The sequence below is a fragment of the Peromyscus maniculatus genome, chromosome 14 (genome assembly GCF_049852395.1).
Source record: "Peromyscus maniculatus bairdii isolate BWxNUB_F1_BW_parent chromosome 14, HU_Pman_BW_mat_3.1, whole genome shotgun sequence".
NCBI classification, from domain to species: Eukaryota; Metazoa; Chordata; class Mammalia; order Rodentia; family Cricetidae; genus Peromyscus; species Peromyscus maniculatus.
The window spans coordinates 55,422,564-55,448,749 of NC_134865.1; the positions used below are offsets into that span (position 1 = coordinate 55,422,564).

Sequence of the window (26,186 nt, forward strand, 5' to 3'; positions counted from 1 at the left end):
TGGGGGCACTCAGAGGATGAGCATGGCTTTAGTGACCTTAGGAAGCTGATCTGAGTGAGCCTGATAGAAAGCACTGTCCTTGGTCTGTCTCACCCTCGTGTGCATCCTCATGTGCTACATGCTCACTCATCCTCCTCATCCACTGTTAGCCCTTCTCCCAGACTCTGCCTCAGAGGGAGCAGAGACAGAGAGTCGGAGTGGGTCAAAGCCCAAGCCAAAGGCTGTGGGAACATGGTCCTGCCCAGGGGTTAGAGAGGAAACTGTGCCAGCCTGTGCCAGCCTGTGCCAGGCCAAAGGAGTGTCTTCCTGTAGCTTACATTTCCCAGAGTTACAGCAGTGTACCTCTGGTTCTGATGTCCTGTGCTCTGTTGCAGGCTCCTTACTTCTGGCCTTCAAACTGCTGGGAACCTGAGAACACTGACTATGGTGAGAAGAGATGATGTGACCTATACTTCCTGTCACTCCTAGAAGTACTGAAGACAAATGCTCGGCACCTGGTGACCATGGTGCTGGGGGAAGGGGCTCTTGAGCCTGCTAATCCCTGGCTGACATAGATCAGGTTCCCTGTTCTACACGGTGAACAAAGACACAGCACACTGGGCGGTGCAGTCCTCCCAGGAGAAGGGGCTGAGGGACCAGGTTTTTATGGGATTGCTGAGTGACAGGGGCTTTTATTGCTCCTTCTAAGGACATGGCATCAGGGAGGGCTGCATCAAGGAGCTCCTTCCCCTGGCCTTTTCTATCCTCATAGACTTGTAAAAATTTACTAAGAACTCATTGGTGATTTTGATAGTTGGAAGTCTCACTGGTGATTTTGATAGTTGTTAGTTAAGAGGAGAGAAGGAGAGAGAGAGAGAGAGAGAGAGAGAGAGAGAGAGAGAGAGAGAGAGAGAGAGAGATCAAGCATACAGGGATGGACAACTGTATTGCCACAGTCTCATAGAGACTATTTAATATTTTCCATGAACCAATTCTCTAAAGAAATTATGTTGTCTTTAACTTAAGGTTAAAAAAAAAAAAAAAAAAAGGAACCTTGAGACCCAGAATGTCCATGTCCTCACAGGATCACATTTGTCTGAATTCCCAGTTGATAGTGAGTCCCAAGAGGGCGGGGCTGGTCTGCCCTGGGCATTCACATCACCCCCAGGGTGAGATCTGTGGCACAGGATATATGTGGTGTTCAGTAAATCTTTACTTACAGTGCTGTTTGGGGTCTTGTTACCGCTCAAGATCTTTTCATTTGTTTAGTTTGGACTGAAGTGGGTTCTCTTGCAGTACTGGGTTCGAATCCACAGCCTTATATGTGCTAAGCTATACTTCAGCCTGGTTCTGGTCCCTTCCTACAATTTGCCACACAGCATTTTAAAGCTATTTATTTTCATTTATGTGTATGTGCTTGCTTGTCTGTGTGTATATACCACGTGTGTGTAGTACACATGGAGGCCAGGAGAGGCCATCAGATCCCTTGAAGCTGGAGTTCCAGGTTTTTATGAACCACTGGATATGGGTGCTGGGAACCCATCTGTGGTCCTCAGGGAGAGCAAAAAGTACTCTTAACTCTTGAACCACCTCTCCAGGTCCTGGTTCTGGTTCTTCATTAAAGGTGATCAATAGACACTCCCTGGAAACAGAGTTTGAACTCAGATCTGAGTGACTCCAGCCCATTCCCACTCCTGTGCCTGTGTGTGTCCTGCCTGGCGTCCATGTCAACAGCACCACCCCTTGGCCTGGCATCCTTGCGGCTGCTGGTGCAGGCTAGACCATGGCTCTCCTGAGGACCAGGGCACTGAGGGAGCCCAGGAGCTTCTCCCTTGGATCTTTGCAGAACTGAGGGACAGGAAAGCAGCTGCAGCTGTGGGGACTGGGTGGTCGGGGAACCTCAGGGAGAGCTGCAGGGCAAGCTGCTGTTTGGAAACACGGGTGTGTGGGATGCAGCCAGGCCACTGGGAACAGTCTGGAGATGCAGGCAAGTGAGGCCTTGCCTAATGAGCCGATAAATCGAGAGGATGTGCTCGGGGGAAGGGCAGGGGGGTATCTGCTGCTCATCTATCCTGGGGCACCACTGTGACCCTCCCAAATGGCTGTTCCCTACACAGTAGCTGATCAGGTCCAGCAAGGCTTCCAGCTCAGGGTGGGAGCTGTGTTTTGCCATAGAGCAAGCGCATCAGGTTGAAGGACTGACCTGTTTCCTCATCTCAATAATTAAATCTCCGTTCCATCGACATGTGCCCCTCAGGCAGGGGCCAGGAGGTGGAGTCAGACCAGGCACCTGGATCAAAACAAGTAAAATATATCCAACCATCTTACACTGAGGACAGCAGGACAGATTTTTCTCCCTCTCAGAATTTTCTCCACAGAGCTCCACGTCAGAATAGTAGTGGACAGCCTCAGCAGAGGTGGAAACAGCGGATGACTTCAGGATGCCCTTAACATAAAATTATTTTGCGTTCCTGTGCCTCAGTCTATGGCGAAGTCTCAGGTGGGAAAATAAAAAGAAAGGAACTCTGAGCCGGTTTAGTCAGAGAGCCAGCTTCCCAAGAGAGAATAGGGCAAAGAGGACCCTCAGAATCAACTGGTCCTGTGTGATCTCCACAAGTTCCCTAACCTCTCTGTGCCTTGGAACCTCATATTAAAGCCAGAGCAACTTCATTGTTTGTTTCCTGGGTCTGCTTTGTTGGGATTGAGTGAATCAGGTGAGCTTTGTTGTGTGGCACAGTAAGGTGTCAACACTCTCCTGGGCGATGTCAGTCCCTGGCACGGTGGCGGCTGATGTTGGTGTTGCTACAAAGATGTAAAATTGTGACTGCTTGAGGGTCCTCTCCCCAGAAGGAGGTGAGACTGGAGCTAAGAATTCAGGAAAAGAATGAATTCGATTGCTCAAGGACCAGAAACTTTTATTCATTCAACGAGCATTGGCTAATGATATATTCTGTGTTAGTGTCTGCGTCACAAGTCTGACCAAGTCACAGTCTTGCTGGCCCAGCAGTAAAGGTGGCATGTAGACAGGACGAGGGCGGAGGAAGATGAGCGAGAAAGCTGAATAGTTTGGGAAGGACATTGTGGTTTGCCTCACTGCTATGGCAAAACGCCTAGCCAGAGTGTCTTAAGGACCTAAGGGTTTGTCGGGCTCTCTTGGTGGGAAGGCGCGGCTGCAGGAGGGTGAAGCAGCCCGTCAGATTACATCTGCAGTCAGGAAGTGGAGACCCACTAAATCCCGGTGCTCAGTTTGCTGTGACCTCTGTGTTTAGAACAGGACCCCAGTCCATGCAATGGTACAATCCACGTGAAGGGTGGGTCTGCCCTCTACAGTTCAACCTTCCCAGAAAAACCCTCACAGACTTGCCCAGAAGTTCATCTCCTTGGTGACTCTAAAGCCCATCAAGTTAACAATCAAAATGAACAGTCCCAGACAGATTATGTAATAAAAGCCCTAGTAGTCACATAGAGAAGGTCCGGCTGACTCGACCATCTCTGGGAGCCCTTTTGGATGCCTAGCAATGAGGAATGACTTGTGAAAGTCCCTTCATTTGCTTAAATGTGGGGATCCTAACCAAACCTACCTGGTAGAGTTATCATGAGGACTATGCAGAGTTCACATCTGTAAAGTCCCTGAGGCAGAGCCTGGTAGTTGCTAAGCTCAGCATGAGCAGGTGCTGTTGTCACGTGACTGTGTGAATGGATCAGGTTTTGTGTTCATTGAAATAGATCAGTTCCAGATATCTTTAAAAAAAAAAAAAACAGTTTAGTTCATTACACTCATTGTGTGTGTATGTGTGTGCATGTGTGTCCGCGCGTGCATACACACACACACACACACACACACATTAGACACAGTTGTGGACACACACACACACACACACACACACACATTAGACACAGTTGTGGACACACACACACACACACACACACACACACACACACACGACTTGCAGGAGTCAGTTCTCTCCTTTCACCCTATGGCCTCCAGGGACTGAGCTCAAGTTGCCGGACTTGACAGCAAACTCCTTTACCCCTGAGTCATTGGTATAACTCAGTCCCATTCACGTCTTAACAGTACGTGAATCTGTTCCCTATTTGGTGTGTTAGACACAATGTGTTCTTGTTAGGGTGACACATTGCAGTGAGCACATCCAAGTGAAGCCGAGGTGAAGTTTGGAGGTAGAGATAACTAATTTTTAATATAAATAAAAAATAAATAAATGATAGATATATGATAGGTAGATTAGATAGATAGATAGATAGATAGATAGATAGATAGATAGATAGATAGATAGATAGATAGATAGATAGATAGATAGATAGATAGATAGATAGATAGGCAGGCAGACAGACAGACAAATAGGACAAGCCAGTGTGGGGCTTCACATTCCCCAGAGGTCCTCTTGCAGGACTGGCTATCACCACTAGAGGTCACTGGAACCAGCGCTCTGGAGAAAGCTACCCAATGGTACAGACAAGCCTGTAAGTGCCAAGACCACCTGTTCCCTGTGGTGAACAGGTTTCTGGTGTGGAAATCCAAGCCTGTGGGCTCATGGTCAGCAGCTACAGCACCAGCCTTGTGTTCCTTGCTCAGCACTCTATAACCTGTCTGGCCATTCTGACCCAGGATAGTAATTTCTTGGGATGATCCCACCTGCATAAACCCATAGTCAAAATCTGCATTACCCCCTCCCTGCTCTATCTACTTTGGGGGAATAAGGGGTGTATGCATGTGTGTGTGGGTGCAGGGGGACACCCACTTGTATGCATGTGGAAGCTAGAATAGGATACCAGGTATCCCATCCTATGACTCTCAACGTTATGTTTTGATCCAGGGTTTCTCACCAAATCTGGAACTAGAGTCGTGACCAATGAGTGCAAATAAGACTCCTGGCTCTGCTCCTCACCGCGCTGGAGTTACAGGGAATATTCAGCCCTATGCATCCACACATATTCATTTATAGCCTTTTACTTGGATTCTGAATACCAAGCCTCCATACCCACCGAGCCACCCTGCTATTCCTGGCTCTTAAGTTAGCCATCTCTGAGTTTCACATTCGACCAACAGAAAACGCTTTGTCAAAGTAGCTGCCACCTCCATTGACTCACCAGGGATGGAGATGAGGCGGGTGGCATGCCAAGCTTCTGGCTTGATTACCCCAATCCCACAGGCTGTCTGTGGCCCTAGGAGCTGAGAGAGGCACTTTGTTCAGAGCTGACAGTTCTTTATCAGGCACAATGCAGACTTCTGGATGCTCAGTTCATGGCAAGAGCTAGTAAAGTGAAACCCGGAAGACACGTGGGCAGGTACTTCAAGCCCTCCAGATCAGCAGTTCTCAGCCTGTGGGTCACAGCCCCTTTTGGGGTCGCATATCAGATATCCTGCATATCAAATTTACATTATGATTCATAACGGTAGCAAAACTAAAGTTATGAAGTAGCAAAAAACAATAATAATTTTGTGGTTGGAGGTCACCACAACATGAGGAAGTGTATTAAAGGGTTGCAGCCTTAGGAAGGTTGAGAACCACTGTTCTAGATGAATATGTTATACAAAGGAACATATGGCATTCTATGGTAAGATCGAGGACTGTTCTTTGACTGTAGCTTCCAAAGACTTGGGTTTCTTTTTTAAAGAAACTATCCAGTTTGAATATTATTAAGCTGCATTAAGAATTTTTTAAACCATGTAAATATTGGCCCTTCCCACATTTTTGTTGCTTTTTTTTTCCAGATGCCTCCTCTGTAACAAATTCACCAGCAATTACCTCAGTCAACTCTTCTTGATTTATTAGCTCGTTCCAAGTTCCAAACCATTTAGCGATGTCTTCAGAGACACAACCACTCTTTCTTTGAACAGTAATTTCATTGGTACTGATAGTCCTCAACGTGTAATAAGGTTATATACTGATATTCCCAATGTAACCTGCAAATATCCCACATCAAAATACACATCCACCTACCAGAATCCCTCACTTAGCAACTCGGCACACTGCACGGTATTAATTCTTTCCCCTAGTGAGCTTGTGGGCACCATGGCTCGCTGCCACTGCCCAGCCTCCCAAGAGAGTGACACTTCACACCTCACCAGCCTAGGAAAAGATCAGAAATTTGCAATCCATAACTGTGGTTTCTAGTACATCCATTCAGCTTTCCCACTGTTGTTAAACGGAAAAATCTTTATGTCTGGTGTGTGTGTGTATATACGCATGTGTCTGTGTTGTTGTTAAAATAGTGAGTACACCTGAACTGACATAAGCAGATTTGGGGACAACCACAGCCCACAGCTGGCCCTGGGCAGCACAGACTGTAGAATACACAAGTGTGAGCATACTGCATACTGGAAAGAAAGCTGCTAGCCACAGCATTCCCAGAATCTTAAGCTTCCGGGGGGGGGGGGGGGGCGGGGGGGGGGGACGACAAGTCAGTCATTTGAACCAGCAAGGCATTGCCTAGCGGGCAGGCCCAGGCTGTGGTCCATCCTCATGGTCACTCACAATAGTCACCTCCTGCTTCCCCTTCTTGCACTAAAAAGGAGGACAACACTGAAGAAGCAGAGATAGAGAGGAAAGGTGAAGATCGTGTTTGAGAAAGAACATTCTGGTAATGTGGGGTTAAGAACCCTTCCTTGGACAGGCCTATGTTGTCCTTCCTTTCCTCTGCTCTTTCTCTGGCAAAACAGGCCTGGGGGCCAGGGGCAGGGCTGCAGCTGGGTAAGACACAGCCTGTGTCCCTAAAGAGCCTTCAGGCTAGAGCAGGGGACACCCCAGTTAACAGGAATGCAGTGAGACTGGGTTGTGTCCTTGAAGGTATATGGATGCTCTCTGGAACACTGGGCTAACCTTGCAGATATCAGTGGGATTAAGGCGGGGGGGGGGGGGGGCCCGTGATGTAGTGTGAAATGCTTGCTGTGTGATTATGAGGGACTTCAGTTCAAGCCCCTCACCCACATGAAAAGCGGGATGTGGTGGTGCACACTTGTAAACCCCATGCTGGGGAGGCAGAGACAGGAGGATCCTGGCACTCATTCACAAGCCCCAAGTCCCAGTGGGAGACCCTGTTTCAAGACAAAAGAAGGATACAGGGTCTCCTGAGGGAAGCCACTGAAGGTTGACCTGTGGAACTAAGAGGGGTGACTTCCTAAAGCTTGCGGGAGAGAGAGGAGAGGAGAGGAGGTTTGACAAGACAAGATGGGATGATAAAGGGCCTTGTTTGCACCCTAAAGACGTTCTTTGTCACTGAGGACGCAATGCAGGTCATGGTCATGCTTGTGAAAGGTCACCCTGGGCAGAGGGTGTTCGGTGCACAGCAGAGGGAAGAAGGGGAGTGACAGATGCGATGACATCCACTTTGAAAAGCTGTTCCTCTTGGACAGCTGCTCATTGGCATGGCCTAGGTGAGCTGCTCATTGGCATGGCCTAGGTGAGCTGCTCATTGGCATGGCCTAGGTGGGCTGCTCATTGGCATGGCCTAGGTGGGCTGCTCATTGGCATGGCCTAGGTGGGCTGCTCATTGGCATGGCCTAGGTGGGCTGCTCATTGGCATGGCCTAGGTGGGCTGCTCATTGGCATGGCCTAGGTGGGCTGCTCATTGGCATGGCCTAGGTGGGCTGCTCATTGGCATGGCCTAGGTGGGCTGCTCATTGGCATGGCCTAGGTGAGCTGCTCATTGGCATGGCCTAGGTGAGCTGCTCATTGGCATGGTCTAGGTGGCTATCTTAGTGAGGATTACAACTGCTGTAATGAAACACCATGACCAAAAGCAAATTGGGGAAGAAAGAGTTTATTTGGTTCACACTTCTACACTATTCATCGTCAAAGGAAGTCAGGAAAGGAGCTCAGATAGCGCAGGAACCTGGAGGCAGGGGCTAATGCAGAGGCCATGGAGGGGTGCTGCTTACTAGCTTGCCCCTCATGGCTTGCTCAGCCTGCTGTCTTATAGAACCCAGGACCACCAGCTTGGGAATTTCACCAATAGGCTGGGCCCTCCCCCATCAGTCACTGATTAAGAAAATGCCCCGCAGGCTTGTGTACATCCCAACCTTATGGAGGCCTTTTCTTCTTCACTGAGGTTCCCTCCCCACCTTTAGTGTGTGCCAAGTTGACATGTAACTAACCAGCATAGTGGGTGACTGGCTGGGCAGGCACAAGCTGGGTCCATTCCATGGCACTGCTGGCTTTACATGGCGGTTCCTCTTCTTCCTCAGCCATCTACCTCTGTAAGAGGACAATGCAGAACAAAGCGAGACTGGAACTGGCAGACTACGAAGCAGTGAGTACGGTGACTCCCAGGCCAGGGCGGGAGGAATGTCCACTCTGCAGCTTTGTCAAAGCCTGGGGTTTTCCTTTCTTCCCCCTGCGCTCCCTTCCAGACAGTGGGAAGGCTGTCTCTTGTGTGAATCCTTTATCGCTCCTCTCGCCATGACAGTCACATTGCATCCTTGTATAAATAACTCTCAAACTTCAACAGCTAAAAATATATGGTTCAGGTGGGTCCTGGTGGAACATACCTGTAATCTCAGCACCCAGGGAACTGAGACAGGAGTATTGTGAGTTTGAGGCCAACCTGGGCTATGCCAGCCTGGGCTATGTGGTGAGACCCTGTCTCATATGTATATTAATCTAGATAAATAAGTAAATGGCATAAAGATGGGTACAGAACTTATACAGATATTTTACCAAAGAGGATGAAAGATGACAGATAAACACATGAGAAGATGCTCAACACCCTTAGCCATCTGAGAAACAGATTGAATCCATGGTGAGGTGCCATTACACCTATATAAATGGCTAAGACGGAAGGTGTAGCTGACACTGAGTGTCAGTGAACATGTGGGACACGCTCTTTTGTGTTACTGGGAGAATGGGAAAAATGGTACATGTTTTGGCAATTTCTTATAAAGCTGAATATACAGTTACCACATGCAATCAAGTAGAGAAATCAGAACCCATTCCACATCAAAATTATCGTGTTACTGTCTATATTAGCTTTATATGTGGTGCCCCAAGGCTGAAAACAACCCAAATACATCTTAATAGACAAAGGTACCTAACTTACTAGGTACATCCAACAATGTACTTAGTACCCTAACTATATAGTTACATCCATACAATGGAATAGTATTCTGCAGTAGAAAGGAATTGATTCTTATTATACACTACTGGGTAAGTATTGGAAGCATCGTGTTGAGCGAAAGAATCCAGTCTTAAGCAATCCATCCCATTGTTTGATACTTTTACAAAGACAGCACATCTCTCACAAGGGAAAACAGATCAATAACTGTGGTTAGAGATGGGTTGGGGTATGACCATAAAGATATCCCAGGAGACTTGGAGAAGTAATGAAACTGTCCTGAGTCCTGATTCTGGTATATAACTGTATCCATGTGTTGGGCTTCACATTTTTTTTTTCTGGAAGGAAAACTGTCAGATTTTCTGTACAACAAGTTTAAGATCAAAATTTAAAATTTCACCTTTATATCCCTCTCCTGAGCTTAGTAGTAGAGACAGAATTCAAGAACAAACTCCCATCCGGAAAATAAGACAAGGCTCCCATGGCAAGGGAAGTCTCTTTCCCCGTCCACTTACCTTCCTCTATCTTTGTCCATAAGATATATTTCCTTGCAAGAATTAGACATTCCGCTTCCTCACTCTGGTCTAGCTGCAGAGTTTGAAAGGGAAAAAACTGAAGACACAAAGACTTACATCATTGTGAATATGTGTTTAACTTCTGGTTGCAGAATCTTTCCCCCACACCACGTTTCACAGGCAACACAGAGAACCAGGGAAGTTGGTTATGTGTTCATGTACCTCCCCCTGCTCCCCACACATATACTATGTGTGGTACAGGTGTTGATGAACTGAACCAACTAAAGAGTGACAGCTAGGGGACACGAGATAATGTTAAGGATAGTGGAGAATTCCTCCTTGTCAGTAGAGATCAACAGCATCGTCACACCTACCACCTTCCCGAGGTCCCTGTCTGCCTCAGTCTTCCAAAAGAAACACAGTTAGGCTCTTCTCTGCTAGGCTTTGCCTCTCCTGAATACCCATGTCCAAATCTAGCCAGTCATCTAGACCATGGCTCCCCTCACCACCACCCAAAGGTAAAAGCGTAGCCAGTGGAAAACAGAGCTTGGACATGACATGCTGCCTTCTTTGAGCCTGTTGGTATCACAGACTTGTGTTTGGGAGGCAGAGTAGAGAAGGATGCTAGGAGATTTTTGTCTAGGAGCTCAGGATCTGGTTAATGTTTGCATATCACATCGCATGTCGGACCATCCTGTGTGATTGTCTCCTAACCTGCAATAGTGTGCCTGTGACTCTTTGCATCCTGAGAACTGGGTCTCCTACCTGTGTGTCCTGATGTCCCAAATAGTCATATCACTTCTGTTTGCAAAACTGGCTGTTTAATTGCTGCATGCCCAAGGCAGACAGCTTTGCTATGACCATGTGACTTCCTAGCATGTCAGTAAGGTTCCCAGATCTTCTGTTGCTCTTGCCCAAGTTTCTGTCTTAAGGAATATATTACACTTAGAAATGACACATCAACTTCTGGTGTGTTTTATCCAGTTTTCAGGTCTTTTGTCCTACAGTGGTCTGTTTTGATATTTGTAAAGCATACAACATAGAGGGTTTTTTTTTCCAGGATGAAATTCTGCATAAAAATGATTAGAAACTACAAATGCATTTGTTCCTAAACCATACTCATTTTACTAAAATGTTGTGACCTCATATATTCTTTGCAGAAAACACAAATTCAGACAGCAAAAAAGGAGAGAAAATGACTTATGATTCTCCCACTGTTTTTCTGTATATACGATTTTTTAACTATTCCTGTTATTTCTTCTAATCACAGTCTGTAATATATAGGGAATCATTCTATGTTAGTAATACTAACTAGGTTGCCATTTTAATAGCTGCCTAGTATTCCACAGCATGACAGAGTCATAGTTCACTGCTTCCCCAAGTGATTGATAGTTAGGTATCACCAGCTGGACTTCCCATAAACAGTGCAAGCGTCAAAGGAATAGTTCCTTTAAAAGCAGTTGTACCACAAACATTGGTGCAAATTCGTGTGTTCCTTAAACAGGGCTTTTTTGTATTAATATCCTACTAATGAGGGTAATCAATTAGTGTTGGCATGAGCTCTGTGGAAATACATACCATAATACAGGCTCCAGTCCTGCATTAATCAGAATTAGGGAGATCATTAGAGGTCCTGTCAAATGCCTCTTCTCATTGTCCTAAGGCTGCAGTAGAAAAGTTTGCAGGCTGAGAGAAAAACATCTCTCCCCTTTCCCTCTAAAGATGATCCTAGATGGAGGATCTTCCTTCCTTCTTCTTTCCTTCTTTCCTTTCTTCCTCCCCCTTCTTTCCCTTCCTTCCTTTCTTCCTTTCTTTTTCTGTCTCTTTTTTCCCTTCCATGAACGTCATAAACAGTCACTCTTTAGTCTACTTCTGAAATCTGATCTTAGAAAGTACCCATGTAAAGCGCTCTAGGTTCCCCTTCCCTGTAGCCTCCCCAGCTCCCCACTGGAAGAATTATACTCAAGAGTTCCATCCTGAGCCTTGATGTGAGATGACCCTGACATTCTTTCCCCAACAGCGATCAGGGCAACATTTCCAGTAGCCTCCATATCAAGCTCTATGTGACTTGTGTTCTCAAAATAACACCCAAGAAGAGATGAATCAGGGTGAACCAGGGACTTCAGACTTAATACACTTATAAATGAGCATTAAGAGTTAAGCAATTCATTTGGGCCTGGTGCAAAGTTAAATGTGGGTTCAGGTTCACTGGCTTTAGTCTGAGACCCTGATATTTTGATGGGAGGAAACCAAAAATAATGGCTGGCTTGTAATAAGCATAGACGTTGGTATATTAGCTTATGATGATTAATGCCTTCTTATTGATTTTTATTTCTCACCAGGAAAACTTAGCAAGACTCCAGAGAGCCTTTGCAAGGAAGTGGGAATTCATCTTTATGCAAGCAGAGGCACAAGTGAAGTAGGTGGATGCAGCAGGGACTTCTGGGAGAGAAAAGAACTCTCTAGAGTTCTCTGGAGGTGCTGTAAGGGTGTGGTGGCCACAGCGAGGTTTCCACCCGAACTGGTCTCTCTCATCCCCCGGAAGAGACTGAATAAGTAATAGGAAGACCCTCATGAACAGGTTTCATGGCTAGAACTGAGGTCTTGCTAGGACAAATTTATCAGACAAAGAATCCTGTCAAATGCAGAGCCCAAAGATGCACCTGTTTGCCCAGAGATTTCCAGAAGATGTCTGTACTCAGAGACTGGAAAACACCAGGCCAGGGTCATTGTCGAGCTAGAGGCCTTGACTCCACAAGATAACCTGTTGAAACTTGAGGAGGATATCTTAGTTACTTTTCTCAATACTGTGACAACTTCGAGGAAGACAGGTTTACTTGGGAGTGTGGTTTGGGGGGGGGCGGGTAGGGGTTTGCTACGTCATGGTGGAAGATGTGGTTTGATCATGGGAGTGGCTGTGTGGCAGTGGCTGCTTACATCATGGATTATCAGGAAGCTGAGGGAGCTAGACCAGAACCAGGTCTAGGCTATGCCTCCAAGGGCCTGCCCCCAAGGGACCCACTTCCACTACAGGGCCCACCTCCTATTATGTCACACTCTCCCCCAAACAGCAACAATAGTTGGGACCAAGTGCTCAGAAACCTAGGGGGGGTCCTTTTGTATTTATATCAGAAGAGAGAGAAGTTCACTCTCATCATCTTCCACATAGGAATGAAGCTGAAAACTAATGGAAAACTAAGGCACAGAATTTAGACTTCTGGGGTCAGTGGCTGAAGCTACATCATGAGACATGGCTTAGGAGCTATGTCCTTCCTGGGCAGAGGTGGGTATCTACAGGATCCCTCTGCCAGAACAGAGCTGACTCTCCCTGTACGCTTACCTCAGAGAGCCGATATCCTGAGCTCAGGCTAACCCAGTTTGAGCTTTCTCATTTCCTCCTTCCAATCTCCCAATAGGTTAGCCCATTCATCTTCCTCAAAGGGCACAGATGAACCGACAACGAGAGGTGGAACTGAATTGGAACAGAATGGAGATTGCTTCTTAAGGAAACATGAAACATGGGGAATGAATGCCCCCCCGCCCGCCAAGCCCATAAACAGAGTTGTCACCTAGGCCCATGGAATTCTGGGACACATAATTGCTATCATAGGGTCTCCCTTTTTCCTCACACGGATGGTGTCTAGCGTAGCCAGCGGTGCCAATCGGCAAAGGAGGACAGAAGAGGGATGGGAAGGAGGCTGAGCTGGAAGAAGGAGGGACCTTGTCTCTGAGAACCCCTTGTAGGTGTACAGACCCCATACAGCTTCCGAGAAGCCCTTTCATGCCCTGGGGGTGACCCTACTCAACACCTAGGGTCAGATGTGGGGGTGTGATTAGGATAGATCACCAATGGTCACCATGGGAAATGAACTGAGGCCATCTGGTCCAGCAGCCCGCATGCCCTCATTGCTGTCACTGTCCCTCAGTTATCTCTACTTTTCCCATGTCCGTGATGCCAGCCACCTGCTGGTTCTTTCCCAGCGCAGTGTTCCCAGATGTCCCCAAGGGAAGGCAGACACCAGGTACTAGGTCCTAAGTGACTGCAGGAGACCATCTTGGAAGTAGAAGGTGGGAGAGCTGGTGGGAAGAGGGGCTCAGGTCTGGATGGACTGAGGTAGAGCTGTGTCCAGATGCTCACAAGTCACTGGGAAGCAAAGAGAAGCATGGATTAGCTCTCCCAGAATCCAACAGCATCACACTATGAAGGGGAGGGGGGAACTGTCACTTTGTACATATATGGCCTTTCTCCATTAACTTTTCTGATTAACTCTGTGATTATATAATAATTGTGGGCCATTTAAGTACACAGCAATTATCACAAGAATCACGGGGTGGTTATGGGTTTATTTCAGTCCAGTCAACTAAAGGGCTCCCAAGAGAGCTGAGAACCACAAATCACATGGCAATTAATCTGAGTTGCTTTTTACTTAGATGATGTGAAATGATACATGCTTGGGGGAGGGGGAGGTCTTTTGTGGGCTCCCGATTAGAACACACAGAATCTGGCTTTGCCATTAATAATCCCCCCTACTGCATTTGGTGCCTCTCCTAACTGAGACTGGTGATATTTGTCACTGGGGTCTTGTCACAGGCTAGGGCCATTACTGTGCCTTTAGAAATCCAGATGATTTAAGTGACTCTCAAAACACATAATTGGAGTATTTTACAGACATTTTAACTGCTGTTTAAACTTTCACGTCTGAGATGGAGCGTTGGCAAACAGGTGGCTGTGTCCTTTCTTATCAAGTCACACAGGCAGAATTGGCTCTGGAGTAGCGGCAGACCGATTGAGAACTCGGTCCTTAGTAACCCAGATCTTGATACATCTTGTGGGCAACTCTGTTACTGCCTATTCTTCCTGCCTGCCTATTGTGTTCATGGCTTACAAATGATAGCTCATAATCCAGCCTAAAACAAGTGCTTGCCACATGTGGAGGTTCTGAGGGGCCAGATGTGTGGTAATAGTCTTGGGTTCAACCTTAGCCCCTAGGAGCAGGATCAGAAGAGCTGAGGAGGCAGAGAAAAAAAAAGAAAGAAAAGTACAAACACTTCACACTTCCTCTTCCTCTCTTTACTCTTTCAGGATTGATCGGAAAAAGGATAAGACAGAAAGGAAAATTTTGGATAGTCAAGAACGGGCCTTTTGGGATGTCCACAGGCCAGTGGTGAGGAAGTTCTGCTTGGTTCCCTGCGCTGGATCTGCCCACTCATCCTTTAGGACTGTCTGTAGTGACCAAGTGACTCCTCCCTAAGATAGTTGCTAAGCCTTGTGAGATTGCTCTTTCCATTCCTTCATATTCTCTCCATAGATCTCCTGGGGGGATGTCAGTTCCATCTTTTAAAAATTATACACTGGGGAAAATGTAGGACTGGAAATGGGGAAACAATGGGGATGCCAAGACAGGAATTTTGGAGTTCCAAAGTCTCCATTCCTCCAGATTAGCAATGTTCGTGTCTGCCAACATTAAGCCCCAAGTCTTAAGATACTCTTCTCATATACTGTTAAGCTTTGTCATCTACCGTAGTTAGGGTCTATAAAGTCTTTGAAAACCCTGAATTAGTGAATATTGAAGAATTGCTCCTGGGTGAGCTAACTTCCTTCCAGAAACTGTTCACATATTTTGATCACCATATTTGTGTGAAGACACCAAATTTAATATATGATGCTGACTCACTGTTTTGAACCCACAACTGGCAGAACTGTGGTTCAGGCCAAATCACAGCCATTCTCTTTTCTCCTGTGACACATTGGAGTCTCCTTCACCCTTAGAACACTACACAATACCCTGCTTGCAGACTCCTGAAAAAGGAAAAGTCACCAAGATGAACACAAAAATGTAGAAAGCCCGGCACCAAATAAGCCCTCTAAAGGCTGCTTTATGGAGTGGAAGAGGAAGGCAGAGTTTCTCCCTGTTCAGCCTCATCTAGGCATGGTTATGTAGGGTGACTCAAAATTATTGCTCTTCTGCACGAGTCTGTAAATGGTCATTACACTCTGAGAACATTGATTTGCACATTACAAAGAAAATTCAGCAAGTAGATGAATTCACAAATCAGTACAGAATGAAGCTCGACTATGTCTCTGATTTCACATTATTAAAACAGATCCTGGTTGCCCCCAGGAAATGGAATTGAAAATGAACAAACTATTTCAGCCTTCCTAAAAACTGATTAAAAGCAACAATACCAAAAACAAAAACAAAAACAAAAACAAACAAACAAACAAAAAACAACCCTGCCTATCCTGACATGGGAATTTTTTTTCAGATGGTTAGAGATGTAATACAACAAAGGCTATTCCCAAGGCACTGTGGCCACTTGAAACATAGGTTTGATGGCAGAAATGTATATTAGACCCTCCATAAGGAATCCTGATTATAAGGTCATATTTTGTATTTCCAGTGAGAACTCCACACAGGAACATGCATTATGGCAAGAGAAAAAGATTATGCATTATCTGCAAAGGGAAGGATTAGGTCTGATGGTATTGCTCAGATTCAATTGGAAGCATAATTTTCACTTAGTAATTTATACTATTTTTTCCCTCTCAGCCAGGCTGTGTGAACACAACGGAAATGGATATCAGAAAATGTCGACGTCTGAAGAATCCTCAAAAGGTTAAAAAGGTTCGCTGGTTTGGTTAAATTACCACTTCCTGGTGGGGCTAGCACTCTGTTTCTGGTATTCTTCTCATACTGGTGTTTCCGCTTGTCATTCTGCTTGCACTTTATCTTTGTGAAATCCTTTTATTTATAAATTCTGGAAATATTTGTTGGGTGGCTGGTGTGTTCTAAGCACCGTGCAAATTGTTGGGGTTAAGTTCCAGATCTCAGGATCCCCATAGTCTTGAAGGGGATGAAACCAGAACGCAGGCCACGGGGCTATTGTGCTATGTTAGGAAAAAAAAAATGGGAAAGTGTAGGAGCCCCTGGAGGTGCAGCTAAGGCAGAGTGTGGCTCCCCAGAGGCTTTATATAAGCAGGGTCCCCTGAGACGAAGAGCAAATAGCCGCTGGCTCTGGGGAGGCTGCAGTGAAGAGAAGAAATCACTGGAATAAAACCCGGAAGAGCCTGCAGGCACAAAGGGCTGGGTTCTTAGAAGCAAATGGGAGAGTCTAAACAGGGCTAAATTGTCAAAACCCACATCACCATCTTGGCCTGCTTTGAATGACCCCAGAATCCCTTGTCTCTCACTAGACTAAAACGGGTAGTAGTGGCCACAGCATCTCCATGGAGACCATACTCAGACTTCCTCCATCAATACGCTCACCCTCTCCAAAGACCATGCTACGGGAGAACATGGCTGTGCTCTTAACACTAATTTCAGAAGGGTAGAGTATGTCCCCAAATGTCCCCAAGTCACATAATAACCAAGGATGAACCCAGAGGACTTCGGATCAGAAGCGTTTCAGTGTTTGGAATACTCAAATATGCCTATCAAGCTTAGAGGGTAGGACCCAAATCTGAGTACAAAACTCACTTGCTTCATTGTGCACAGCCCAAAGGTAATGGTACATAATATTTCCAGTGGTCCTGGGTTTTGATCAGAACCTATTCCATGAGATGAGGTGTAGAATTTTCCTCTTGTTTTCTTCTTGTGGTATTTGGGATTTGGTAGGATTTCAGATATTTAGACAAGAATGTGTGTGTGTGTGTGTGTGTGTGTGTGTGTGTGTGTGTGTGTGTATGTGTGTAAGAGAGAGAGAGACAGACAGACAGACAGACAGACAGACACAGAGAGACTGAAACCCCAGGTACATACTTCTTGAGTTTACTTATGTAATTTGTTCATTGGGTAAAATACCCACTTTGCTGTATTTTAAACCTCTAGTTTTAACTGTCCTTACTTAGTCTTTAAGGACCCCTAATTCTAATATCCCAGAATTCTATGAAGCTCTGTGTAGTCATCTGAGCCTTTGTGATTGTATAGAAGCGTATCCTTCAGGGCTGTTTCTTTCCCTGATTATAACACTAGGAACAACTTGACAGCAGCCATAACTGTGGGCTTGTATAGAAACTGAGGCCAGAAAACTGCTTAATTTAGAAGGAGCACTAGTCAGGAAGCCTGGCACCTCAACGTTACACCAGATGGGCGTGGCGTCGCTGACCAGCAGGATACCCATGGGGAATTTTTAATGTACCTTTCAGCTATGTTCTTGAGCTCAGTGTTGACCCCAAATCACCTGGGGTCTTTGTTTAAAGTACAGACTCCCAAACCCACCCATGAGAATCCTGAGTCAGTCCATCTGGGGTGGGTGGGGTTCAGCCATGCACTTCTCTATGGAGGACCCCCAACTGATCTTTGAAGTTAGTTGGCCTCTGGGCTGTTAAGAGAAACAGCGCCACCCAAGGAGACCATTTCCTCGAGGAATGAAGGATTTTTCCCACTGATGCAACCCAAAGAGGATGTGGTCCCTCAAGAGGTCTACCATGGGAGAAATGCAAACAGAGGCCAGCCACGTGGCTGGATGCCACGGAGACAGTTGAAAGAATGAGACAATGGTTTAGCTCCTGGTCTGCTCACAACACTGAGAGTGTGTGCTTTGGATTTTTGCTTCCTCTTCTAGTCAGTGTATGGTGTCACTGAAGAGTCCCAGTCACAGAGTCCAGTGCACATACCAAGCCAGCCGATCAGGAAAACGACAAAGGATGACATTCGAAAACAGGTGAGTGAGTGGGCGTGACGCTCCTGGTGTGATCCATGGACAGCAGAACCCAGCTGTTGGATGACTTGATCCTGTGTGTGACATTTCACAAAAGCTTGAAAAATTCTCCACCAAGCTTCTCTAGCAGTTATTATGTGACTGAGCTCTCCCAGGGGCATACTGACTTTTCAGGTCAAGGCCTCCCAGTGCCTGCTGTGGGAACTAGAGAAAGAAAGGTGAATGTCCCATCCTGGAGAACTTAACATTATAATGAACTTCCAGAGTGCACCAGTTCAGGATCTCTCCCTGTATATTTCTAAGATTCAAAGAGAAAGCATAAGAATAAAAAGAACCCCATCCCAAAGTCATTGCAGCATCCTTCAGTTACATGTTATTTTCTGTCGTGATGAGGAAGCCAGGTTAACAGAGTGGCTGAAGGCATTGCCCCTTTCTGAAGTCTACTCTTTGTTATGCCTTCCTGGCTTCTGACAGGGGTTGGGCAAAGGAATAACTTGAAATGCCTTTCCTTGATAAGCTTATGCTTAGGTGGGAAGAAAGAAAGAGACAGATGCAAAATAGCTATTCGATGTTTCTAGTCAAACACAACCAATACATGGGTACGATTTACACGTGGAAACTAGGCAGAGGAACTGTTACTGGGGCTTAGTATGAAAAAAGATTTTTATAGTATGCCTAATGTCTGTTGCCAAGCTCTGGAGACTTGCAGGCTGTCTTTTGAGTGAATAATTGGGGGTGGGGAGTAAAGATTAAATGATAGTTATGAACAGGTGAAAATTAGACATAAGCTAAATTGTACTCGAATCTTCAGTGTGGCAGGGATTTCCAAAAGGGGAAATTGGTTGTAGGAGTTCCAGCTACGGGGGTGGGGGTGTTGTCTGAGGAGGGGTTTAGACCTTGGTGTGACTGCAGGATTTGGGTTCGTGGGATGAAGGAAAATCAAGTTCTGTTCTGGCCTCAGCACCCATGTTCTCTCTTTCCGCCAGATAACGTTTTTGAACGCACAGATTGACAGACATTGTTTGAAAATGTCCAAAGTGGCCGAAAGGTATGCTGCCCCCAATGGTATTGCCATGTGCTTGTTTTATAAAGGGAAATGTCACAGGGTTCTCCTTAGCAAGTGTGTTCAGCTTCAAGAGTCGGGCTGTAGATACCCCTTAAATCTGATGTGGGAAAACCCAGTCCTGTGTAAGCGTAGCTAAGATAGCAGGCCTCCCTTAAGCAAGACATGCTCTCTTGCTTAAGCTTCCGCCATTGGACCTCGTCAATCAGGGAAGAATGCCTTTAAAATCTCCATGATGGGCCTTTGTCTTCAGTCCTTTGATTCAAATGAGATCACACCCTTTTCAGCTATAAAATGCCCAGATTCATTTTATAAGGGAAAGATGTTATGCGTGCCCTTTGAAGTACTGGCCACATAAACAGCAGAGGACTAGATTCCTGAGAAGCGTCCCTCCTCCACATACCATCAACCACTGGACGGCACTGAGTCAACTGTACAGAAAATAGCTGGCCCCTGCAGCCTGGCCTCTGCAGCAGATCCTGTACTGTGCCTCCACATTGGTAGCTGGTTCCACTCCATGACCACGTGGGAGATTCAATTTTATCAACTAAATGGTCTGTTTTTGAACACTTCGATAAAGAGACCACCTGGGGATTCTGTACGGAATAAATCTAATCAGGCAGTCAGAACTTTACACTTGTTCATCCATAGGCTGCCATTAAAGCACCGCCCAGTTTCGGAAGGGATCCAAGGTGTAAATCAGGCCTTAGTATGTATGGCATATCGGGTCAACTGAGTCCTTTAAGTTTAGATCACACAGGGTACTGGCTGTGTCACCTACCACTAAGGCTCTCTCTGCTGGCCCCTGGCTTAAGCTGCATCTTCTTCCTGAATAAACAATGACAAATGGGAACTTAGAAAACCCCGACCCCAACCCCAAAGTCTGAATTACTGCTGTGCTTGGGACACCAAGGACATTGTGGGTTTGGCATCTTATATGTCTACTTGTATGTGTACCTATGTGCTCCCCCTTACATATTTGTTGTTATTCTGGTGTTAGGTGTTTTGAATCTCACAAACTATAGGCACAAACTATAACCTATATCCCAAGATCTCTGTTGACTTTTCTTTTTTTTTTTTTTTTTTCTTTTTTTTTGAGATGAGAATCTCATTAAGTTACCTGGGATGTCTTTGAACTCTCTCTATAGTTCAGGCAGGCCTTGAACTCAGAATCCTCCTGGCTCAGCCTCCTGAGGAACTGGGTCACCCGCGCCCCCCCCCCCCCCGGAATTCCCCACCCCCAGGTCCAGTCTATTTGTATTCATAAAGATTTTTTTAAATTTTTAATTGTGAGTGCCTGTGTGTATGGGGAAACATGCATGTGCATGCAGCTGTCTGCAGAAGCACGAAGAGAACATTGGATTCCCTGGAGCTGGAAGTACAGGTGGTTGTTAGCTGCCCAGTGTGGGTGCTAAAAACCCAACTGGGGTTCTCTACACATGTAGTGTATGTTCTTAACAGCTGAGCCATCTCTCTCTATCCTGTTGGCTTTCTTAAAAATGGAGTTAGTTATTGACATTCTGGGCCAGACAAGTGTTTGTTGCTTTTCTAATGTCCTGTGCAATCTAAGATAAAACAGTATTCGTAACTTCTGTCCACTAGAGGCCAGTAGTGCCACCTCACCATTGTGACAACCAACAGTGTCTCAGGGCATTGCCAAATGTGCAAGGGGACAGCAAAATCGACCCGATTGAGAAAGATGGTGTTCCTGTGCTCTCTGGTGCATAAATGCCTCTGATGGTGCCAGTGGCTGAAGCTCCCACAGCATCCATAGCAATTACTCTGAAGTCCCAGGTCTGGCCAGCTGCAGGCTACAGACTCACTTCCCATCTCCACTGTCAAAATGAGGGACTTCTGGCCAGCTCACCGGGCTCTGAAAGTACTTATTCCTTCTCAGTGAGGTTACCTTTGCCCCCTCCAAAGAGTGGCCAAGAGCAAAGCAGCTGAAGTGGCCTCAGCTTTCCTGTGCCATAGGCGGTGAGGAATGCCAAGGCACAGAAATGGCTGACTGGGCATGGTTCAGTGTCTGTATGCCTGGTTATGTCTGGCTTGGAAGGGCTCAGAGAAGAGAGTGTACACAGAGCATCTTTCATCAGGTTCACATGCCCCAGGCCAGTGTCCTGAGGCCAGAACAGAGAGCTAAGCAACAGAAATCCTCAAACCCCAGCCCTAGGTGTGGACAGAGGAGGACCAAGACAGCTGTACTTTGAGCTTCAAGTGGTCTAATCTAGTGTCTAGGGCTCTGGTGATGCCCTTGTAGCTGCACAGGCCCGAGAACTCCCTTTGTCTTATCTTTGGCATGTGGGGAGAAGCCTGAACCAGTCATCTTGGGAGACCACTCAGAATGAGGTAGGTGATATGAAAAAAAGGAAGAGAGTCTGGCAGGTCCCACTGTTTGTTTACTGGCTGTCTGGAAGGAGCCCCAGCTGGCACGTCTAATTACACTTGAGAGGTGCTCACATGAGGGTACATTCCAACCACAGCTCCCCAGATAGAAACTTCTAGGGGTCCAACCCCAACAGCGGCTGGATTTTATCCCAGGCAGCAATAACTGACAACTCTTCAATGCTACGGGAGGGCTTTCACGAAAGCCACAAGGAAACTCCCAGAGAGAGCAGAGTGAGAGCAGCCAGCTGCTTGCTGGAGATAAAGCCACCCAAGCCTGGCCTGTCAACTGCTGCGCTCTGCCGGGAGGGGCCAGAGAGAGGTAGCCCTGGCAGGTGGCCAGAGGTGAAAACTGAGCTCTCTCAGGTGAGCCACACAGTCCCCTTCTGGATCTGGTTTCCCTGAGCCTGCTCCAGGTGACAAGTGGTAATTAGAATTGTGGCCCCCTGGGGAAAGGTCCCTGCCATGCCATTTTTTTTTTTTTTTCACTTAGTTGCCTAAGAACCCAAGAGCTGAGAAGCTGTTGCTGGTGGTATAGGGTGACCCAGTTCCGAAAAAGCAAGAATTGGGGTGGGGCTAAAACCTGCAGCCAACTGCAAAAGAACACAGGAGTCAGGGGTGTCTGGAGCCTGCCGTAGAGGTTGGCATCCCCTGCCTTGGCCATGCCCTGTGTTCTCAGCGAAGCAAGATGCTCCATCTCTCTCTGCTCTCACTTCTTTGGAAGAGGAGATAGGGGTGGCGGTTAAACCAAGGGGGTTAATGAGTGAGCGCACACTCAAGGGCTGGCTCCAGTCCTTGGCGCTCAGGTCCATCCCTCCGCAGTGACTAGGAAGGACCTAGCCATTTTCCAGTGTGGTGATTTACAGTACTTTTGACAGGAGCAAATTTCAGGTATAGGGGATGCAATGAACTGGATGTAGGGTGCTCCGAGGAGGAGGGAGGCTGGCCTTGAAGATGACAGTGTTGTGTTAATACAATTCTTCGCACAACCCTCTCTCTCTCTCTCTCTCTCTCTCTCTCTCTCTCTCTCTCTCTCTCTCTCTCTCTCTCTCTCTCTGTGTGTGTGTGTGTGTGTGTGTGTCCTTTCTCTGACTCTCATTCAGACAGCCCCACAGGCTGCCCCAGGCTAGTGCTGACGCTCACAGCATGCACAGTTCCACCTTTCTACCTTGCATACACCCTGTTCAGCTTCTTGTCTTCCGGGAGGGAGGAGTCATGGATGAGGGGACTGGCTCTTTAGATTTTTCTCAGTTCGTTTCTGTTTCAAATAATCTGTCTATGGTCCCCAACAGTGTCTGAATGTCCCTGACCGGTCGGCATCGGTGTCTTCCCAAGCTGCTTCTTGCACTTCTTAAATGTGTAACCCTGTTCTCGATTCAGAAATAATAGTCCCCGTATATACAAATTAACTTTGCAGATAAATACCCATCAACACAGCAATTTTTATCTTAACTATTTGAAGTGATCGTCTCCCTCAAATGTGGCTCACAAACTTGCCTTCTTAAAGAAAGAACACTGCCTTTCTTTGGCTCATTTCTCTAGATAACTCAATCCTGTGTGTTTGCATTTTGCTTTTAAAGTTGTCCTTTAGAGTAAGCCTCTGATCTTAGGAGATGCCACACATGGCTTCCTACAAAATGGCCCTAACTAGTACTGTGTTTTGAGTCTCTGGTTCAAGTTTTTATATGTTGAGGTTTTTTTTGGGGGGGAGGGGGTAGTGATGGTATTTGTTTGTTTGTTTTTTTATTTTGTTTGTTATTGTTGTTTGGGGGGTTGGTTTTTTGGTTTGGTTTGGTTTGATTTAGTTTGGTTTTTTTTGAGACAAAGTTTCTCTGTGTGGCCCTGGCTGTCTTGGAATTCACTCCATAGAGCAGGCTAGCCTCAAACTCAGAGATCCACCGACCTCTGTCTCTGCCTCCCAAGGGCTGGGATTAAAGGCGTACACCACCACTGCCCAATGGTTTGCTTTCTTGTTCCCATCAATATGGTTGTTTCAGTAATATCCTCCTCTCCGAAGACGTATCATCTCTTCCCAAGCTGCAACAGACAAGGCATATCCTTCAGCTGTGGCTGACAAAGAACCTCCAAACTCAGAGGCTTAAAACTGCAGTCACTTCCCTCTGCCCACAGGGAATACGATCTTCCCTTGGCTGGTCAAATACTGCCAAATGCTGCATACATTATGCAATTTCTCCTATGCCTACACACCTAGGAGATCAATAATAACTAACAATAGAATAAGACAATCATAGACAATCATCAACAATCATAACAACAAGGTAAACGCAACCTCTTTTGGAACTTTCACATACTCATGCAAAGGAAGTGCTTTGCAGCTTTTCTTCGGCATGGATTACCTGCATCACCACCCTGTGCAACTTGAGGCAGTATTCAGTGAAATAAGGGACAGCTGAACACCAGCACTGCAATTCCACAACAGTGAATGTGATAACACATGCCGCAACTAAGTGAGTTATGGGAAGGCAGTATATATAGCATGGAAACCCTGGGCAAAATTCATGACTCAGGTGGAGATTTTATCACACCGCTCACTCAGGCCAGCATGTAATTTTAAAACTTACGAATTATTGGTTCCTGGAATTTTCTACTTAATATTTCCAGACTGTGGCTTAACGTGGGTAACTGAAGTTGCTGGAAGCAAAACCACATACGAGGGTATTACTCAATGGGCATTTACTTTTTCTCACATGTCTACTGCCAGCTGGTTGCATGGGCTAAGCCGCTTGTCCACTTGCTGCTGCAGACCGGGTAGGTAGCTCTGCTGATCTGGGTTGTGTCTCGTGGATGTGGCTTCTGACTATGCAGGATGGCCTCGACAAGGACAGCTGTACTGCCTTTTATATGGACACTCATCCTCAAACAGACTACTTTGACATCACTCACACAGAAACAAGAACACAAGAAAAAAGTAGAAACAGAGTCACAAGCTTAAAGACTAGACTGAAAGGCTAGTGTACCAGAGTCTGTTTTTAAAATCCATCTACTACCACCATAAAGTCAGATCACAATGGCTTGATCCTAAGCCAAGGCAAAAAAGCTCTTTCCCATGAGCCATGTTTTTCTTAATGACAATGAATTTTGAGGCAAGAAGTGTGTTTTTTCACCTGGAGATGCTGAAGAGACCCTTGTGTTGGTCACCTGCCTATTACTGTAACAAAATACCAAAACGAATCAACTTAGAAGGAGGAAATTGTATTTGAGCTCATAGTTCAGAGCTTTCGATCCGTGTTCATTTGGGCCATCAATTTGGGCCTGTGCCAAGATAGAATATCAAGTGGGAAGGACATAGTGAAGCAAAGCTTGTAGATGTGAATGGGGGAGGGAGCAGGAGAATGGGAGGGGAGGGGTGAGGAGAGGAGAGGAGAAGAAGAGCAGAAGTTCCAATATCTACTTTGAGGGTACAATCCCAGCCACCTTGGTTCCTTCCACTAGGTTCTACCTCTCAAAGGTCCTACCACCCCCCACAGGCTGCTGACCAAGCCTTTCATGCGTATAGCTTCGGAGGGCATTTAAGATCCAAACTGTAATAGACTCTGTGGTCACTTCTCCAGATAGATGAAGTTGCCAAAGAAATGAGGTCTTCCTCCTCTTTGCAAGAGTCCCAAGTATATCTTCATGCTAACCCACCCACCCAAGCCTTCCAGTGCTAGCAACGTCTTTGAGAACATAGAACCCTACACAACTCTGTTTCCAGTTGCCTGGCATCTCTGAGCTCTCCCCCCAGAGACTTCCCTCCAAGCCTAGCAATCCTGTGGGACACCCCAGTATCCCGAGGTACTGCCTCTGGTCCTGACACAGCACCTGCACACAGAAAGATCAAGTTGTTTCATTTTTATATCTGCTGCTGCTGTACTCAGCTCACCCTCACTCCATTACTGGGAGTCGCTTGTGTGTCACAGCTGACTGCTAAATTGATTTTTTTTAAACATCATCTTGCTTGCCCATCTCTGCGATTGCTGCTGCTCCCTAAAATTGGATGCTGGTTCCTCCTCTGCCTCCTGACCCTCGGTGATCATGAAATGTAATTAATGAAATGCGATAAGACAGCAAGGAACGGGATACCCTAAGGCTCTATTAAAAACCTGCTAGGGCGAGAGAAGTCCGTGAACTTAATGTCTAATGATAAATTCAGGGGAGGGAGAAAAGAAATCATTACAACTTTGCTTTCATGTGGTTTGAGAAACGGTGTGGTCCTTGTACCTCCTCTCTCCCAGCCTATCTTACTTGGTAGAAAAGAAATAGTAAGAAGTCACCTCATAGCTAAGGTCACCCTCTCCAGACCGAGGTCTGGAATTTGTAGTCTGGGGAAGAAAGGGGGTCAGGAGATGTGGCCAGCATACACTCTCCTTTCTGAGGGACTAACGTCGCCTTCACTAAACCCAAGTTCCACCCCCCTGAATACTTCATCTCTGGGTGACCTGAAGTGAGGGGGTTCTTCCCAGTCTCTCTCCTACCCACCTTCTGCCACCTGGAAAAGATTACCTCCTTAC

The 26,186-nt window shown here is 46.4% G+C and overlaps 1 protein-coding gene across 12 annotated transcripts in view; it reads left to right on the plus strand.

Moving 5' to 3' along the window:
• Positions 1-26,186, plus strand: part of Rgs6 (regulator of G protein signaling 6) — a 543,914-nt gene that overhangs the window by 437,277 nt on the left and 80,451 nt on the right. For all 12 annotated transcript variants that reach the window (XM_006973072.4, XM_015991902.3, XM_015991908.3 and 9 more), the window contains 7 exons: positions 375-426; positions 8,186-8,250; positions 11,909-11,985; positions 14,650-14,731; positions 16,118-16,192; positions 18,132-18,230; positions 19,214-19,275. In XM_006973072.4, the coding sequence (XP_006973134.1) occupies positions 375-426; positions 8,186-8,250; positions 11,909-11,985; positions 14,650-14,731; positions 16,118-16,192; positions 18,132-18,230; positions 19,214-19,275 (512 nt within the window). The remainder of the gene's footprint in view (positions 1-374; positions 427-8,185; positions 8,251-11,908; positions 11,986-14,649; positions 14,732-16,117; positions 16,193-18,131; positions 18,231-19,213; positions 19,276-26,186) is intronic.